The 18,689-nt window shown below is 40.8% G+C and overlaps 1 protein-coding gene across 3 annotated transcripts in view; it reads right to left on the bottom strand.

Moving 5' to 3' along the window:
- Positions 1-3,358: 3,358 nt before the first annotated feature.
- LOC108700335 (cathepsin S) overlaps positions 3,359-18,689 on the bottom strand; it is a 34,181-nt gene continuing 18,850 nt past the window's right edge. For 2 of the 3 annotated variants that reach the window (XM_018233438.2, XM_018233435.2), the window contains 7 exons: positions 17,372-17,516; positions 15,426-15,548; positions 13,223-13,372; positions 10,083-10,304; positions 7,657-7,822; positions 5,595-5,706; positions 3,359-4,018 (listed from right to left, as the gene is read on the bottom strand). In XM_018233438.2, coding sequence (XP_018088927.1) covers positions 3,916-4,018; positions 5,595-5,706; positions 7,657-7,822; positions 10,083-10,304; positions 13,223-13,372; positions 15,426-15,548; positions 17,372-17,512 — 1,017 coding nt within the window. In that variant the 5' untranslated portion in view covers positions 17,513-17,516 and the 3' untranslated portion in view covers positions 3,359-3,915. Of the gene's footprint in view, positions 4,019-5,594; positions 5,707-7,656; positions 7,823-10,082; positions 10,305-13,222; positions 13,373-15,425; positions 15,549-17,371; positions 17,517-17,655; positions 17,745-18,689 lie in introns of those variants that run through there. The other variant, XM_018233439.2, reaches the window with a different exon arrangement.

Here is an 18,689-nt window from a genome sequence, read left to right as displayed (position 1 = left end):
TCCCATAATATCTTGGAATTCACTTATTTTAAAGGTTTAACTTAACAGTAGTTTTTGAAGTCCAGACCTCCCAGACATTAGATTATCACAAAACTCATGTACACTTTTATTAAATGCAATATGGGAACCCCAACAACATTGGACAGTGGTGGAATCCCAAAAAAGTTGCCAATCTGAGAGTACATTTTAATGGCGATACCCCTTAATTAAACTCACATCCCGTGTCAATGATTAGAAGAATATCTGACTCCAATAACCCCCCCAAACAAACATCAATCTCGCTCTGCTTGTAACAAACTAGAAGTGATTCTACTTTAGGATTATTTGGTTGTGTTATAAGAGGAGGAATCACACGCATGCCCTTGACTAGATACTGCCACAGGACTGTATATAGGACCTGACATGGGAACACCTTGGGTCTAAAGTCTATAAAACTATAATAAGTAGGAAAGCTTCAGAAATGGTTTGTAAGAGTACCTGTGCGGCGGGGATGCCTGCCGCACCGTTCTTCTCTCTAGCCACGCCAGCGTGTTTTCGCTGTCGCCGGCTCCTCTCTAGGGCGCGCCTCCTTGTCATTTAAAGGCGCAGGCGCGCTGGCGTAGGATGTCAGCGTGCAAAGGCGCGAAATTCAAATACTATTTAAAGCCCAATCTGTCTGTTTGAAATTGCCCGTGATAGAACCTAGTTTCTAGTGGTTCCTGAGCCTTGTGCATCTGATCCTGAATCTGTTTGTCCTGATTATCCGGTTTTGACTCCTGCCTGTTTCCTGACTATTCTGCATTCTGTATCCTGACCCTTGCCTGCCTACGACAACTGTTCTAGCTTAACCCCTTGATTGACGATCCGGTTTTGACCCTTGCCTGCCTGACGTTTCTGATATCCGCCTGCCCTGACCCAGCCTGTCTGACCATCCGCCTGCCAAACAGCCGTGCCCCTTTGCAAGCCAGAACATCTCGCCTTGTACCCCTTCTTAAGTCCAGGTGGCACCCAAGTAAGCTGAGGGCTCCTCCAGAAGCCCAACGGTGGTCACACTACTGGTGAAGCCGAGACCAGGGTGCTTGGCACTTGTTCTGGTATTGGGTGCCGGCCGTGACATGGTTACAGTATAAGAGGGCCATGACAGAGGTAGTTGCTTTAGCAGAGTCAAAGTAGATTTTAATGCCCCCCTGTACTCTAAAAGTATATTAGAAGTCACAGAGGAAGCCACAAACATTTAAAAGGGCTGTAAAGTAAAAAAAAGAGCACTTTGTGCAGATGCCCATTGGGCATATTGCTTTTTTTGTCCTGTTGGGATTTTAGAGTTATGCTAATAACCTGAAGGAAAGAGCTGCTCGTCACACTCATCAGTAATGGGGCACTGGGGTTAAGGAGGTTGTCAAATTTCCCGTCTGTAAAGACCTTCAGGTGCCCAACAAGGCAGTTGATGGATCATGATCACCATTCTACAAGCAGAGGGAATGAAGTAGAATGAGAGTTCTAACTGCAAATGATATATATGTAATATTCAAAAGCTATGAATAAATTGCAAGATAAACTTAAGGGGACACTGTCATGGGAAAACGTGTTTTTTTCAAAACACATCAGTTAATAGTGCTGCTCCAGCAGAATTCTGCACTGAAATCCGTTTTTCAAAAGAGCAAACAGATTTTTTGTTTTATATTTAATTTTGAACCTGGCTAGACATATTGTCAGTTCCCCAGGTGCCCCCAGTCATGTGCTCTGATAAACTTTAGTCATTCTTTACTGCTGTACTGCAAGTTGGAGTGATATCACCTTCCTTTCCTTATCCCCCCCCCAGCAGTCTAACAGAACAATGGGAATGTAACCAGATAGCAGCTGCCTGGTAGATCTAAGAACAGCACTCAGTAGTAAAATCCAGGTCCCACTGAGACACATTCAGTTACATTGAGTAGGAGAAACAACAGCCTGCCAGAAAGCAGTTCCATCCTAAAGTGCTGGCTCTTTCTGAAAGCACGTGACCAGGCAAAATGACCTGAGATATATATATTTATACAAGACCTGCAGCCTTGCAACTTCATACAGTCATGGAACTGCTTAGAGACATCTGTTATCCCTGTAATTTACAGTAAGAGCTGCATTATTCCAAATCACAGCATTCTGGCATCAGATCACTCAAATTCAACAATCAAATGTACAGGAGGAGTTTATTTTATTCTCTACTAAATACATATATATTTTATAGGGTCTCACCTCTTAAAAACAATGACAAAAATTAAATGCCTTGACAAACAATATTTATTGTAATAAAATTGAGCATTTTTGATTCCTGGAAGCAATATAACATAATTATGGATATATAGTATTACTTTATAAATCCAGTTTATTCCACAGTTCTGGTCAGAAGCATAGGGTAGATAGAATAATACAAATACAATTCATACAGACAAGCTCTGCACTAAATATTACTACAAGCACATAGGAAAGGGTAAGTAACACTGTAAGGGCTATAGCACATGTACAAATCTTCCCATAGTCCCAGTATAAAAAGGACAGTTCAAAACTGCGCCCCCAAAAGTATCAGGAAACAGAAAAGCATGGGCAGGGTTTCAGGCAGATTGGGGTATGTGGATATATATATATATATTGGCATAGCCTGGATCAGGGAATAGGTCTAAATTTTCCCTGTTTTTCATATTCTAACGTTGAAAGACATGCAGCTTTTCAGTAGGCAGTGCCTATACTGTAATTCTAATATATTCTTTTACTGACGGAGAACTAAAATGCCCTGCGCATTGGCACGTATGAAATAAGTCACAATAGAATTACATCTCTGATAATTTGACATGTTACTTAGTTTTGTTTTACTCTATTCCATCTTAACCCAATCGGGGCTTCAATTACACGTCACTGATGCAGCACCAATAGGACAAGGAATGAACTTTCCTAAAGACAGGTTATATATATATATATATAATACACAAAAGCCATGAATATCTTGTAAATTATATCCTTATAAACGCTGAGTTCTGATGTCATCAGTTATAAACGGTGAGTTCTGATGTCATTTCTGTCACATGACTCATTGAAACTTGTGTATTATAATAAATAAAGTACCCCCAGTTGCAATATATGAGGATATTAGAAGTTACAGAGGAGTTTCATGACCATATAAAAAAACAAGGCCGAAAATATCCTTATATTTTATAAGAGGGGGTACTTTATTCACTATATAAATGGTGAGTTCTGATGTCATCAGTTATAAACGGTGAGTTCTGATGTCATTTCTGTCACATGACTCACTGAAACTTGTGTATTATAATAAATAAAGTACCCCCAGTTGCAAAATATGAAGATATTAGAAGTTACCTTCAGCGATTTGGGGGGGAAAAAATCCCAAAAAATTTCCGGGCTTCACTCAATTTTATAGAGTTTTTCCGATCCGATGAAATCGAACTTTTTTAATACTAAATAAGGTCAAATCATGAGTTTTAATTTGGTTGGACTTTCTTTTAATAAAATAATCAGAAAAATGTGGATTTTGATACATTACCCCCTTACTGTAGACAATTAACACAGCGTGGAGTTATATACAGTAAATGCCTGTATGATCCATCTAAGCTAATTGTTTCTGCGTTGCGGTAGAAATGCAATACGCTATGTTTTGGGGTCCTGTCCGAGTTCTTTAGAAATAAAAATCTGTTTCTCTGAAAATGCCCCCCCCCAGTAGCTGAACCTTTATAAAAGTCTATCAAATATGACATTTCTAGCCACATTAGTCTTTAGGGCTTAATTTGCCTTCAATTATATAAAACAGGGGTCCCCAACTGCCGGGCTGCCCAACAATTAAAGCAGGGCACCGAATTGGAAATCCGACCCCCTCCCCGTCCTTGGAAAAAAATGTGGAAATTATACTGTATATAAAAATACATCATTACTCGCCAGTCGTACATCTTCCTATGAAAAAATGGGGTAGGAAGCGTGATTTGCAATGCCGCAATGGTTGTGATGATTTCGCCTCATTTTAATGTATCCTTTGTCTCCAAAGTCAATCCCATGGCTGAAACGAAAAGAGATTTAACAAATAAAGGCTATTGATAGTCATATCATGGAAAACATTTCCACATTACAGGAATAGTCCCTCGTTCACAATAACAGAATTTATATGCAGATATGGATTAACAAAAAAACTATTTCAAACACAATGAAATGCTTCACATTGTACAGTAAGCTTTTAAATACTTTGCAGTTGGTCTTCTTTTCCTATTTGCACTTTTTAAGATATTGCCTTTTTTTTACCTCTCAATAATATTTCTTATATATTGTCACGCCAGCTTTAGCCTCAGCAGGTGCCGCCATTAGAAATCACCGGGCCCCGTACAACAACCCCAAGCCCCACCCCAGATCCCGCCCACTCCACGCAACAGTTAAAACACCACACAGACATCAGCGCTAAAAAAGGTAACCCCCCCCACACAAGTTATAAAAAGCTATTAATGGTCATGGCCCCCTTATAAGTTAAAAAAAAAACTGCAGTGCCAGGGCCCCTCTTAAAAGTTTTTTAAAAAATTGGTGGTCAGGGCACCCCTACAAGTTAAAAAAAATAATTGGTGACCAGGGCCCCACTTACAAGTTAAAAAAAATTGGGGCCCCAAAGAATTTAAAAAAAAAAAAAAATCATTGGCGCCAGGGTCCCACTTACAAGTTAAAAAAAATTGGGGCCCCAACGAATATTTTTTAAAAAAAACATTGGCGCCAAGGCCCCCCTTACAAGTTAAAAAAAAATTGGGGCCCCAGAGAATATTTTTTTTAAAAAAAACATTGGTGGCAGGGGCCTATAGAATATTAAAATAATATTCTATAATAAAAAATTTGTGGCCAGGGGAATTGAACTCTATATGTACCAACACTAGGGATGCACCTAATCCAGGATTCAGTTCGGTATTTGCCCAGGATTCGGATTTGGCCGAATCCTTAAAATCACATGACATTTTGTTAAAAAACAAGGAAGTAAAAAATATTTCCGCCCGAAGTGTGTGTAGTTCTCTTTTTCCCTTCCCGACCTTGATTTGCATATGGAAATTAGGATTCAAATCCTTCATGTGGGGTTAAACCAAATATAAAATAGTGGATTCGGTGAATCCCTAACCAACACTTAGGGGCAGATTTATCAAAGGTCGAAGTGAAATTTCGAGCTAATATTTCTGTATTTACCTAGGGAATAGTCCTAATTCGAGTTGATACTGTCTCTTTAAAAATTTGACTCCGACCATTCGCCATCTAAAACCTGCCGAATTGCTGTTTTAGCCTATGGGGGACCTCCTAGAACCCATTTTGGAGTCAATTGGTGGACTTTGAAAAATTTTTTTTTTGGAAAAACTTCTAATCTAATTCAATCGAATGCGCTGTTACTTCAATTCGTACGGTTCGAATTTCGAACTAAAACGGACCTATCCGATCGAAAATGACCTATTCGGACAAAAAAAAAAAATTAGATTTTTTGATAAATTTAGATTGGTCTTTCAGAATTCAAATTTTGAAGATATGGGATATACTCCCATTATTTCGAAAATTCGACCCTCGATAAATCTGCCCCTAAGCAACCTACTGCCGCTATTACTTTCATGATCGCTTACCTGTTCTTAACCAGCCAATAGTCTTCGCCATCCTCTCTACCATATCCAACCACAAGCACGGCATGATCCTGGCCCAAGTAAGTATCGTCACACTTTTTGTTGGTATAAACACCTGCCATCAGAAAAATAACATGGCGTTACCGACACAGGCAAAAAGACTTCATACTATAACAAGAAAAAGAAGCAACTGCCACGTCAGCTTTTTAACATTACAAGTAACAGACACCGAATCACAACAGTATAAGGTAGAACTACACGGCAGACTTCCATGCGTTTTTCGGTCAGATCCGACGCGATGCGCCAAAACGCAGCGTTCATCCATCATGACACAACTGTCAGATGCAGACCCAGCATGCAGCGTCTGGATTCGACAGTCGTGTCGGATGAACACTGCGACAAGATCAGACATTTGTATTCCTTACCTTATTATACGTCGCATCCGACTTGAGGCCTGCGTTTTGGCGCATCGCTTCGGATCCGACCGGAAAACGCATGGAAGTCTGTCGTGTAGTTCTACACTAATTAAAATGAATTTGCTGCGTAGGAAAGGGTTTCAGGCATTGTTATTTAGGGGCAGATTTATCAAAGGTCGAGGTGAATTTTCGAATGAAGAAAATTCTAATTTCGAGCTATTTTTTGTGTACTTCGACTAGGGAATAGTCCAAATTCGATTTGACTTTGAAAAAAATTTGAATATCGAAATTTATCATCTACGGTCTCTTTAAAAATGCGACTTCGACCATTCGCCATCTAAAACCTGCAGAATTGGTGTTTTAGCCTATGGGGAACCTCCTAGAACCTATTTGGAGTCAATTGGTGGACTTTAAAAAACTTCAAATCGAATTCAGGGGTTCGGCCAAATACAAAATAGTGGATTCGGTGCATCCCTATTTAAAAACAATTAGAATATCGAAATTGATCATGTACTGTCTCTTTAAAAATGCGACTTCGACCATTCGCTATATAAAACCTGCCGAATTGCTGATTTGGCCTATGGGGGACCTCCTAGAACCAATTTGGAGTCAATTGGTGGACTTTGAAAAATCTAAATTTTTTTGGGGTAAACTTTGAATTCCTCACTATTCCTTCGATTTGTACGATTCAGGGGGGCATCTTTATCAAGGGTCAAATTTTGAATTGAAAAAACTTCGAAATTCAAATTCAAAAAGACCACCCGAAATTAAGTCAAAGTATTTTTTTGGTTGAAAAGGTCAGTTTTCGATCGAATAGGTCCGTACTCGGGCGAATTCGAATTGTTTGAATTGAACTAATAGCGCATTCGATCGAATTCGATTCAAAGTTTTTCAAAGTCCACCAACTGACTCCATATATGTTCTAGGAGGTCCCCCATAGGCTAAAATAGCAATTCGGCAGGTTTTAGATGGCGAATGGGCAAAGTCTAATTTTTAAAGAGACAGTACATGATCAATTTCGATATTCGAATTGTTTTTAGATAGGGATGCACAGAATCCACTATTTTGGATTTGGCCGAACCCCCGAATTTGATTTGAAGTTTTTTTAAAGTCCACCAATTAACTCCAAATAGATTCTAGGAGGTCCCCGATAGGCTAAAATAGCAATTCGGCAGGTTTTAGATGGTGAATGGTTGAAGTCGAATTTTTAAAGAGACAGTACATGATCAATTTCGAATTGTTTTTAAATAGGGATGCACCGAATCCACTATTTTGGATATGGCTGAACCCCCAAATCCTTCGCGAAAGATTCGGCATATACAAATTAGGGGTGGGAAAGGGAAAAAAATGTACGTCCTTGTATTGTGACAAAATGTCACTTGATTTCCTTCCCTGTCCCTAATTTGCATATGCAAATTAGGATTTGGTTCGGCCTGAAAGAAGGATTTGGCCGAATCCGAATCCTGCTGAAAAAAAGGCAGAATCCCAAACTGAATCCTGGATTCGGTGCATCCCTATTTTTAAATTCGAATCGAAATCTGGACTGTTCCCTAGTGAACAAAAAAATATCTCGAAATTCAAATGTTTTTCATTCACCTCGACCTTTGATAAATCTGCCCCTTAGAGAAGCAGATGCAAAAATCACAAACCTTTTTTGTACTGTCTGAACTCCAAGTGATTGGAGTCTATAGCTACAGCCACAGGTCCGATGGTTCCCACTGCTTGTTTCAGTTTCTCTTCACTCCCGATTGGTATCGCTACATAACCGCTACACCTTGCGACTACATTATTCGCGTTAAATCTGCACCTCCCCTCCTGGGAATAACGAGAAAATCACGTAGGTATTAATTCGTTTGTTTCGTTGGTATCACCCGGATGAATTTCAGCCACAGTAACAGCAGAATAATGAATATAATTTTTTATATATATCAACTTTTAGTATGTTATAGATTGGCCATTTCTAAGCAACTTTTCAATTGGTCTTCATTATTTAATTTTATAGTTTTTAAATGATATGCCTTCTTCTGACTCTTTCCAACTTTCAGACGGGGGTCACTGACCCCATCTAAAAATCCTCTGTAAGGCTACAAATATATTGTTATTGTTACTTTTTATTTCTCATCTTTCTATTCAGGCCTCTCCTATTCATATTCCAGTCTCTTATTCAAATCAGTGCGTGGTTGCTAGGGGAATTTGGACCATAGCAACCACAATACTGAAATTGCAAACAGGAGAGCTGCTGAATAAAAAGCTAAATAACTGAAAAACCACAAATAATAAAAAATGAAAACCAATTGCAAATTGTCTCAGAATATCCCTCTCTACATCTTACTGACAGTTATCTCAAAAGGGAACCCCTTTAACCAATAGCTATCAGTATACAAAGATATCAAATATAAAGAGATGGTTCAACTTATATTTCTAGTTTGTTTTAGAATGCCCTATTCTAAGCAACTTTACAATTGGTCTTTATTTTTATTTTATAGTTTTTAATTATTTGCTTTTTTTCTACTGCTCCCATTTAAAACAAACATTTTGTAAAGCCACAGATGTATTGTTATTATTACTTTTTATTACTCATCTTTCTATTCGGGCCTCTCCTATTCATATTCCAGTCTCTTGTTCAAATCAGTGCATGGTTGCTAGGGGAATTTGGACCCTAGCAACCAGATTTCTGAAATTACAAACTGGAGAGCTGCTGCATAAAACAGCTAAATAACTCAAAAACCACAAATAATAAAAAAATGAAAACCAATTGCATATTTTCTCGGAATATCAGTCTCTACATCATACTAAAAGATAACTCAAAGGTGAACAACTCCTTTAATACTCATTGGCTGATAGTTTGCATGTGTGTGCGTGTGCTCAATACCTCATACCAGCCAGAAGTTGGACTTTAAGGGGCCGATTTAAACGGCGAAATGATTAACGCTGGTGATGATTCGACCAGCGTTACCGCTTTCAGGCACTTCGCCGATTTACTAACGGGGACGCAGGCGCCAATTCGCTAGTGAAAGAGGAAGATGCTAGCGGTCATTCGCACTCAATCGCCAGTTGCATTTTCGCTCTGGCGAATGGACGTTACTGCGCAAATTCAGTAAAATGCGGATTTTACTGAACGTTACTTCTTTCGCCAGACTTGCTTTTGCCAGCTCAGACCAGGAGAAGTGCATTGGAGTGCATAGATCTTCCTCAATCTTCTGTTACTTACATCATATAGTCTCTATGACTATAGGAAAAAGTCTCTAAGGGCTCTTAAAGACGAGCGTTCTTATCTGCGCTCCCCTGCGTTCCGTTTTTCTGCGTTCAGCCACAGGGGAGCGCAGGGATAGACGCATTACATTTTTTCCGATGGGGCTGTACTCACACAGGCGCGTGTAGGCGACGAACACGGGTTGAGACGCAACATGCTGCATTTTTCCTGCGTTCGGCGCCTACACGTGTGTGTGAGTACAGCCCCATTGGAAAAAATGTAATGCGTCTATTCCTGCGCTCCCCTGCGGCTGAACGCAGAAAAACAGAACGCAGGGGAGCGCAGGTAAAAACGCTCGTCTGTAAGAGCCCTTAGTCCCAAAAAACGCTGCCGTCTTTTCCTTTTTTCAGAGTGTGCCTACAAAAGTGCTTAAAATATTTTTTGGGTACCCGGGTTCCCCCCTACATTTTCTAACATATGGCACATAAACTATACAGTGGGCTCATGTGTAGGGCATTATAACAACTCTATTGTCTTTATTAATGTCCCCTGGACTTGTGTAATGTAATGGATTTGCTGCAACATATACGTCCATTCAACCATATAATTTCCTGCCGTATGCAAATTAGCCTGAGCAAAGACCCCTAACGAAGTTGCGCTAGGCAGAATTGAACGCTAGCGCATTTTCGCTTTGATTGCTGAACTAACGCTAGTGAAAATTCGCCAGCGTCCGGCGCCCAGGAAGCAACCTTGCATTTCAGTAAATCAGCGTTGTCCTAGCGAATTTACGTCAGGTGAAGTGTTGCGATGGCTGCGAAGTCATCGCTGGCAAATTTTTCGCCGCTTAGTAAATTTACTCCTTAGTACTTAAATGGCAGTTACCCTTCCTTCGTATGGATAAGAGATGTTAGTGTTAACACCATGATGCTTGATGTATTCATAGGAGTTGACCATGGTTCCCCGATTGCAGCCATTGTTTCCTTCATTTTGTGAGCAATCAACTAGGTTCTGTGCACTCAGTGACACCAGTTTGCCCGACTTCTTCTTCCACTGGCCCTCGAGAGCCCCTAGAGCACTGAAAGCATAGCAGGATTGACAATCCCCCTGAAAGCCAAAGAATTCTGAGATTAAACAAACAAAAGCAGACAATATAGGATTTACCATTTGTTTTACAGATTGAGCAGTGGGCTAGAAATGTATTTGGCATATGTATGACGCAAAGGTAATTGTATAACCTATTTCTGGTAGGCTTTTATTTCTAAATTCCATCAACTGTACTTCATTTCTAATTAAACCAACTACCGTACTCCTCTAATTGGCCTGTCTGTCAAGCCTGTCTCCAGTATCTCCTGTTTAATGGGGTTGTTGACCTTTAAATTAACTGTTAGTATGATATAGAGAGTCATATTCTGAGACACACTCAATTATTGTCAATGGGGCTGTACTCACACAGACGCATGTTAGCGTCAAACGCAGGTCGAAATGAGTCCCACCTGCGTTTGGCGCATACATGTGTATGTGTGAGTACAGCCCCATTCACAATAATTGAGTGCGTCTACTCCTGCGCTCCCCTGCGGCTGAACGGAAGAAATCGCAACGCAGGGGAGCGCAGAAAAAAACACTTGTGTGTAAGAGCCCTTAGAGACTGCAATACGAATAGGAGAGGCCTGGATAGAAGGATGAGGAATAAACAGTAGCAATAACAATACATTTGTTTGTTTATAGGTGGGAAAATATTCCAAAATTATAAAAAAAGATATGATGAAGACCAATTGAAAAGTTGCTTACAATTAGCCATTCTATACAGGGGCGAGCCGCCAATGATCCGAGTCGAGAAACTTGCCTCAGGCGGCCACGCCGGAGAGGTTTCCAGGGGCGGCAAAAAGCCGCTCCTGGTACCTTTAAGAGCCGAATTTCCGTTTTTTCAACTGTAAATTCAGCTTTACTATTGCGAGAGAGTGCAATTGCGCACTCTGCATTAGTGTTCCTGCCTCCACTCCCAACAGGTAAGCCAGCGAGGGGGGCGGCATTGCAGGAGCCGCCTCAGGTGGCACATTCATTAGAATCGGCGCTGATTCTATAACATACTAAAAGTTAAAGTAAAGGTGCATGATGCATGGCTGCACAGAATTCAGTTCAGTCTGCAGCATGCATCTAAATGAATTACTAATTAGTAGTGATGGGCGAATACATTCGGCAGGCATGAATTTGTGGCGAAAAATCCACCGCGACAAAAAAAAAATTGGCGCTCAAAAGGATTCGGAAGCCCATTGACTTTAATGCATTTGGATAAAATAGTCGCGCGTATTATAATTGTCGCTCGGATCCTAATAATGATGCCCATTGACTTCAATGCGTTTCGCAAATTTTTTGCCGTTTTGCTAATTTTTTGTTGAATCGGGAAAGATTCTCCCATCACTATTAATTAGCTTTGCCGGGTGTGGATTCCATCTGTGTTCGGTTTTAAAGGGGTTAGGTGGCAACCCTACTCCGCAGTCTGTGCCCCCACCCCACAACCGCTGGGTCTGCTTTCTCTATAGTTACTGGTAAAGGTGAGCCACCCCTTTAGGGCTCTTACACACGGGCGTTTGTTTGTGCGCATCCCTGCGGTATGCTTTCTTCCATTCCGCCGCAGGGGAGCGCAGCAGGAGACGCACTCAATCATTGTGAAACGGGCTGTACTCACACAGACGCATGTAAGCGCCTAACGTAGGTTGGGATGCAGCATGTTGCATTTTACCTGCATTCAGCACATACATACGTCTGTGTGAGTACAGCCCCATTGACAATAATTCAGTGCGTCTCCTGCTGCGCTCCCCTGCGCCTGAACGGAAAAAGTGCAACGCAGGGGAGCGCAGGAAAAAACGCTCGTGTGTAAGAGCCCTTATGCAGCAGCCCTGCAGTTTGCAATTTCAGAGATTTGGTTGCTAATTATTACCCTAGTAATCATGCATTGATATGAATTAGGGCTCTTTCACACGAGCGGTTTTTTTTCTGCACTCCCCTGCATTGCGCTTTCTTCCGTTCAGCAGGATTAGACGCACTCAATTATTGTGAAGGGGGCTGTACTCATCAGTAACGGAACTAGGTGGGGACGGGCCCTGTTGCGGGCCATGCAGCCGGGCCCGCCCCCACCCTCGTTGATGTGATTTTTATCTGCGGCTGCAGCACGCGCGATCTGCCAGGAGGGCCCTGCGGGGGTGCGGGCCCTGGCCTAGTTGCACCCCCTGCTCCCCCGGTAGTTACGCCCCTGGTACTCATACAGTATGCACCAAACGCAGGTGGAAATGCAACATGCTGCGTCCCACCTGCGTATGGTGCTTACATGCGTCTGTGTACGGCCCTTTCACAATTATTGAGTATGTCTACTCCTGCGCTCCCCTGCGGCTGAAAGCACAACGCAGGGGAGCACATGAGTAGACGCACTGAATTATTCTCAATGGGGCTGTACTCACCCAGACACATGTATGCGCCGAACGCAGGTAAAATGCAACATGCTGCGTCCCAACCTGCGTTTGGTGCTTCCATGCGTCTGTGTGAGTACAGCCCCCTTCACAATGATTGAGTGCGTCAACTCCTGCGCTCCCCTGCGGCTGAACGGAAGAAAGAGTGCAACGCAGGGGAGCGCAGGTAAAACCGCCCGTGTGTAAGAGCGCTTACGGAGCTCTAATCTCTATGCTGTTGTACCGGTATAGTTTATTAGGTCTTCAGCAGGAAAATGTTGCGACTTGAGTAAATGTTCAAATTTTAAATCAGTTAAATCGGAATAATAATCAAATTTGATTCGTCTCATTTTAGAAGAAATAGGTAGTGATCAATGTATAGATATATATAGATGTATAAATAGTGGGTTTTAACGTATACATGATAAAATTAAAGCGACAGTACACGTGTGGGTGTAATACATACTGTATATAATGGGGCGGACATTGACTACATAAAATAAAAGTTACGAATGTAATGGCTGGAGAAAAGTCGCATACTCTAGATAGATGAATAATAAAGTTGGGGTTCGGCTATACCTGGTCCATCACTTCAGTCACATAGTTTTTCTTTCTCCAGTCTATTGCCTCTGGGGGTGAAACCCCTTCCTGTGATACATACATTACATTGGGCACTGGATCATCAGAAGCTTGAAATCCTGACATAGTGGCAGTGAACTCCTCCATTGTCTGTTAGAGAAAAGCAATACTAATTACCCAGAGAAGAACCCCACTGTCATTTTTGCTCCCCTTCTTACCCAGCTACTTGCTTAAGCATTTACAATTTAACCCTTGATGAAATGCTCGTCCATCAACTCAAATCAAGTAAATGTACCTTTTTTTAATACATGGGATCCATTATCCAGAAACCCTTTATCCAGAAAGCTCAGAATTACGGGAAGGCCGTCTCCCATAGACTACATTTTATCTAAATAATCCAAATTTTTGACAATAATTTCCTTTTTCTGTGTAATAATAAAACAGTCGCTTGTACTTGATCCCAACTAAGATATAATTAATCCTTATTGGAAGCAAAACCAGCCTATTGGGTTTATTTCATGTTTACGTGATTTTCTAGTAGATTTAAGGTATGAAGATCCAAATTACAGGAAACAAAACCCTTATCCGTAAAACTCCAGGTCCTGAGCATTCTGGATAACAGGTCAGGTCTATTAAGGATAGGCTACTCACCTTATAGGTCACTGTAGGAGTGACAGACAGTCAGGATATTTAGCTGAGCAGCTTGAGGCTCCTCCGAGGATTGTGAGTTGGATTAAGATCCCAGGTACTAATTGCCCAGAAGTAGGGACTAAGTGTACATACTTAGGGTAGAGTATTCCCCTCAGGTTCCACTTAGGGAAAAGGATGAAAGCTGGGTGTACCTCCTCAAGGCTGCATACATTGTTCTCGTTCATGAGGGAACTTATATTGACCAAAGGTGCTGTGAGTATTTCCTATCCACTGTTGATGTATGATCCTGCAATGCTCTCTTTATGTACACTCCATTGAGGATTGTATGTTCAATAAATCTGTTCTATGGTTAAGTTATAAGAACCACTGGTGCCCAATTATTTGCACCCTGAATACAGTTACAGTTGCACTACACCCTGCCTCCGCACTGCTGCGAGGGCTCACTCCCTAAGATTTTAAGGTCTCATCTGGATCACATTTATTGGGAGTGGAGCTTATAGTAGAGTAAGGTGCACTCAATTTACTATAGCGCTACATAAGTAATAGGAATATCGGACCTACAAGCTGCGTGCATCCGACACGATAGTCAGATGAAGACGCAACGTGCGGCGTTCGCATCCGACAGTCGTGTTGTGACGGATACAAGCAGCTTGTAGGTCCGATATTCCTATTACTTACATTATATTCGCATCTGTCTCGTCGCATCCGCTTCCTCTCAGCCCTTAGGGTCCTATATATAGTTACATAGTTACATAGTTAAATTGGGTTGAAAAAAGACAAAGTCCATCAAGTTCAACCCCTCCAAATGAAAATCCAGCCCCATACACACACCCCTCCCTACTTTTAATTAAATTCTATATACCCATACCTATACTAACTATAGAGTTTAGTATCACAATAGCCTTTGATATTATCTCTGTCCAATACCAAGTCAGATTTATCAAGGGTCGAATTTCGAAATTTAAAAAACTTAGAAATTCGAATGAAAAAAGAGCAACCAAAATGTATTAAAAAAAAAATCTAAGTTTTCTTTTTATTTTTTGGCCGAATAGGTTGAAATAATAACGCATTCAATCGAATTCAATTCGAAGTTTTTCCAAAAAAAACTTAGATTTTTCAAAGTCCACCAATTGACTCCCAATAGGTTCTAGGAGGTCCCCCAGAGGCTACAACAGCAATACGGCAGGTTTAAGTCGAAGTCAAATTTTTAAAAAGCCAGTACATTTCAAAATTTGAATTTTTAAATTTTTTTCATTTGGAATTTGGATTGTTCCCTAGTCGAAGTACGCAAAAATTGGCTCGAAATTGGAATCTTTCAAATTTTGAATTTTCTCTTCGACTTTTGATAAATCTGCCCCTTAAATTCATTAACAGAATCAGTATCACCCGGCAGTACATTCCACAACCTCACTGTCCTGACTGTGAAGAACCCCCTACTCTGCTTCAAATGAAAGTTCTTTTCTTCTAGTCTGAAGGGGCTTTGCCAGCAGTGGGGGACAACTAAGCCTTGTTCCATCAGTCACAGTAATATCCAATAAAGCTACAAGCTTACCATATCTCCCAGATGGTTCATCCCAACCTCGTAAGTGTGGAGTCCCAAGGAATGTTCCAAGTTATGGACTGTGATAAATTTCAGTGTCTCCTCCCAGATGGTCCGTCTGGCACGTTCCTCCTCCTGTGTTGAACAACAAAATCATGTTAATATATTTTTCGATTAATTGAAAAGCAAATTGTTATTATTTTCCAAAAGGAAGTATTGATCTGGGTGTGGCTTGACATTGACTGATCAGGCCATTTCTAGTAACCCATAGCAACCATGAAGATGTTTGCTTTTCCAACGTGTGACCAGGAAACGCTACCTCCTAATTGGGGGATGTGGGTGATTAGACATATAGTCTAGTCTTTTATTCAGCGGCTCTCCAGTTAACAATTTCAGCAGTCTGGTTGCTAGGGTCCAAATTCCCCTAGCAACCATGTATTGATATGAATAAGAGACTGGAATATGAATAGGAGAGGCCTGAATAGAAAGATGAGGAATAAAAAGTAGCAATAACAATACATTTGTAGCCTTAAAGAGCATGTTTTTTTTAGGGATGCACCGAATCCAGGATTCAGTTCGGGATTCAGCCTTTTTCAGCGGGATTCGAATTCAGCCGAATCCTTATGCCTGGCCGAACTGAAACCGAATTTGCATATGCAAATTAGGGGCGGGGAGGGAAATTGCTTCCCTTTTTGTCACAAAACAAGGAAGTAAAAAATGTTTTCCCTTTCCCAACCCTAATTTGCATATGCTACAGGTTGTTACAGACCCTTGACTGTTCTACTATTCCTATTGGCTACAGGTTGTTACAGACCCTTGACTGTTCTACTATTCCTATTGGCTACAGGTTGTTACAGACCCTTGACTGTTCTACTATTCCTATTGGCTACAGGTTGTTACAGACCCTTGACTGTTCTACTATTCCTATTGGCTACAGGTTGTTACAGACCCCTGACTGTTCTACTATTCCTATTGGCTACAGGTTGTTACAGACCCTTGACTGTTGTACTATTCCTATTGGCTACAGGTTGTTACAGACCCCTGACTGTTCTACTATTCCTATTGGCTACAGGTTGTTACAGACAGCCGACTGTTCTTATATTCGTATTGGATACAGGTTGTTACAGACCCTTGACTGTTCTACTATTCCTATTGGCTACAGGTTGTTACAGACCCTTGACTGTTGTACTATTCCTATTGGCTACAGGTTGTTACAGACCCCTGACTGTTCTACTATTCCTATTGGCTACAGGTTGTTACAGACAGCCGACTGTTCTTATATTCGTATTGGATACAGGTTGTTACAGACCCTTGACTGTTCTACTATTCCTATTGGCTACAGGTTGTTACAGACCCCTGACTGTTCTACTATTCCTATTGGCTACAGGTTGTTGCAGACACCTGACTGTTCTACTATTCCTATTGGCTACAGGTTGTTGCAGACCCCTGATTGTTCTAATATCCTTATTGGCTTCAGGTTGTTGCAGACCCCTGGCTTAATATTGTTATTGGCTACAGGTTTTGCCATACACTGGCAGATTAAAGCTGCCGATATCAGTCCTTTAGACCGATTCAGCAGCTTATCTGCCAGTGTATGGGGGCTTTCAACCTGTCTCCCCGATGGATCGGTGAGTTTTATTTTTTTTGGGAAATCTAGGACCTCATTGGCTATTACCCTGTCGGCGCTAAGTCTCTTCGTTGTAGTCTGATCATTCGACCCTAGGGCTGAACTTTCGGATAAACCCGATATCGACCCTGCCTTTGGTGGGCATGACGGGGAAAGATCTTATCCTGTATGGCCACCTTAACAGACTGCAGAACTTTTGAAATATTTTTATTCTTAAATATTAATTGCCAGAGAAATGGGCTGTCTCAGAAATGAACAATTTAAATATATGAATTTAGTAACAGTAGCAATATGTGTCCTGGTTATAAAAAGCAATAGTATAAATCCTTACCGCATCCTTATAGTTTTTCTGGTGAGTTTTAACCCACAGCTGCCAGTGAGTGTCCAGGGTGGGATCAGGGGCCGAGTGAGTCGGGATCAGTAGGGAAAACAGAGTCACAAGGAAGATGGTGGCAGGACACATGGTCTTCATAATCCTAATTGGAGAAAAAAGCAAATTAGCAGTGATAATAGTACTGAACTCTAAGCAGGTAAGATATATTGTAATAAATAATTATACCAAGTCACCCCAAGCTAAGGCTCGTCATAGGAATGCTATGGGGAAAGTCACTGTACCTGCACAATACAAGGAATCTGTTGAAGAGCAGGAAAAATTCCCAATAGCAAGTTGTGGAGCCCTATGGCAGCTTTATAAGGCTGAATGCAGATAAAGAGCTGCCCTTGTGGTCTAGCAGCCAATAGAAATGACAGGCAGATGCAGCAAAGCCACAAATCAGTTAAGACGACCCCCCGCAGCCTGTCATGCAAATAAAGACGTTTTATCACTTACTCTGTCTCTTGCAATGACACGGAGAAGATGCCGAGTTTAAATAATTCACCTGAAAATTACACATTAGTTAGAAAAATCTAACTGTCAATGAATATCTGACACCCAACTGCTGCATGAAGAGAGAATGAAGAGAAACAGATGCTGAGAGAGGAATAGTGAAGATAAACTTGATTTTTTCAGAAAACTTCTTATTTCAGTATGCTGAAGCTTACAATATGTCCAATTTTCTTTTTTGTGATAGTTCCCCTTTAAAAAATGTCTTTAAAGCTACAAAATAAAAACAGGTCCCACCTGCATTATTTAGGCTGCTGTTCAACTACAACACTCCATAGCAAAGAGAAAAATAACAAATAAGACAGGGGGTAAATGTCCTTCTTTAACCAAAAGCAGTCACTTATGCTGCCAAGCTAAGACCTAATATAAAGGCTAAACAGTCTGCCATAATTGTTATATGAAACAGTTTATGAAGAATACTGCCAGGCAATATTTTATATATATATATATATATATATATATATATATATATATATATATATATATATATATATATATTGTCCATATAGGTGAACGCACTCTTACCGGATTTAATAGAAGTGGGTGCGTCGGTCAAAAACTTAACGATACATCATGATAAAGTCCAAAAAAACTTACTACTCAACTGCTGCAGTCTATACAGGCCTGTCAAAAAAGGGCCAAAATGCTGGAATATAGCCCCCAACTCCAAAGGGCACTCAAATCAAAAATTCAAAAATATATTCCCAGTCAATTCTCAAAGTTAAAAAATCACTTTTTATTTATCATAAATATTAAAAAGTAGGCA

The sequence above is a fragment of the Xenopus laevis genome, chromosome 8S (assembly GCF_017654675.1).
Source record: "Xenopus laevis strain J_2021 chromosome 8S, Xenopus_laevis_v10.1, whole genome shotgun sequence".
Taxonomy (NCBI): domain Eukaryota; kingdom Metazoa; phylum Chordata; class Amphibia; order Anura; family Pipidae; genus Xenopus; species Xenopus laevis.
This window is presented reverse-complemented; position numbering and strand designations above follow the sequence as displayed.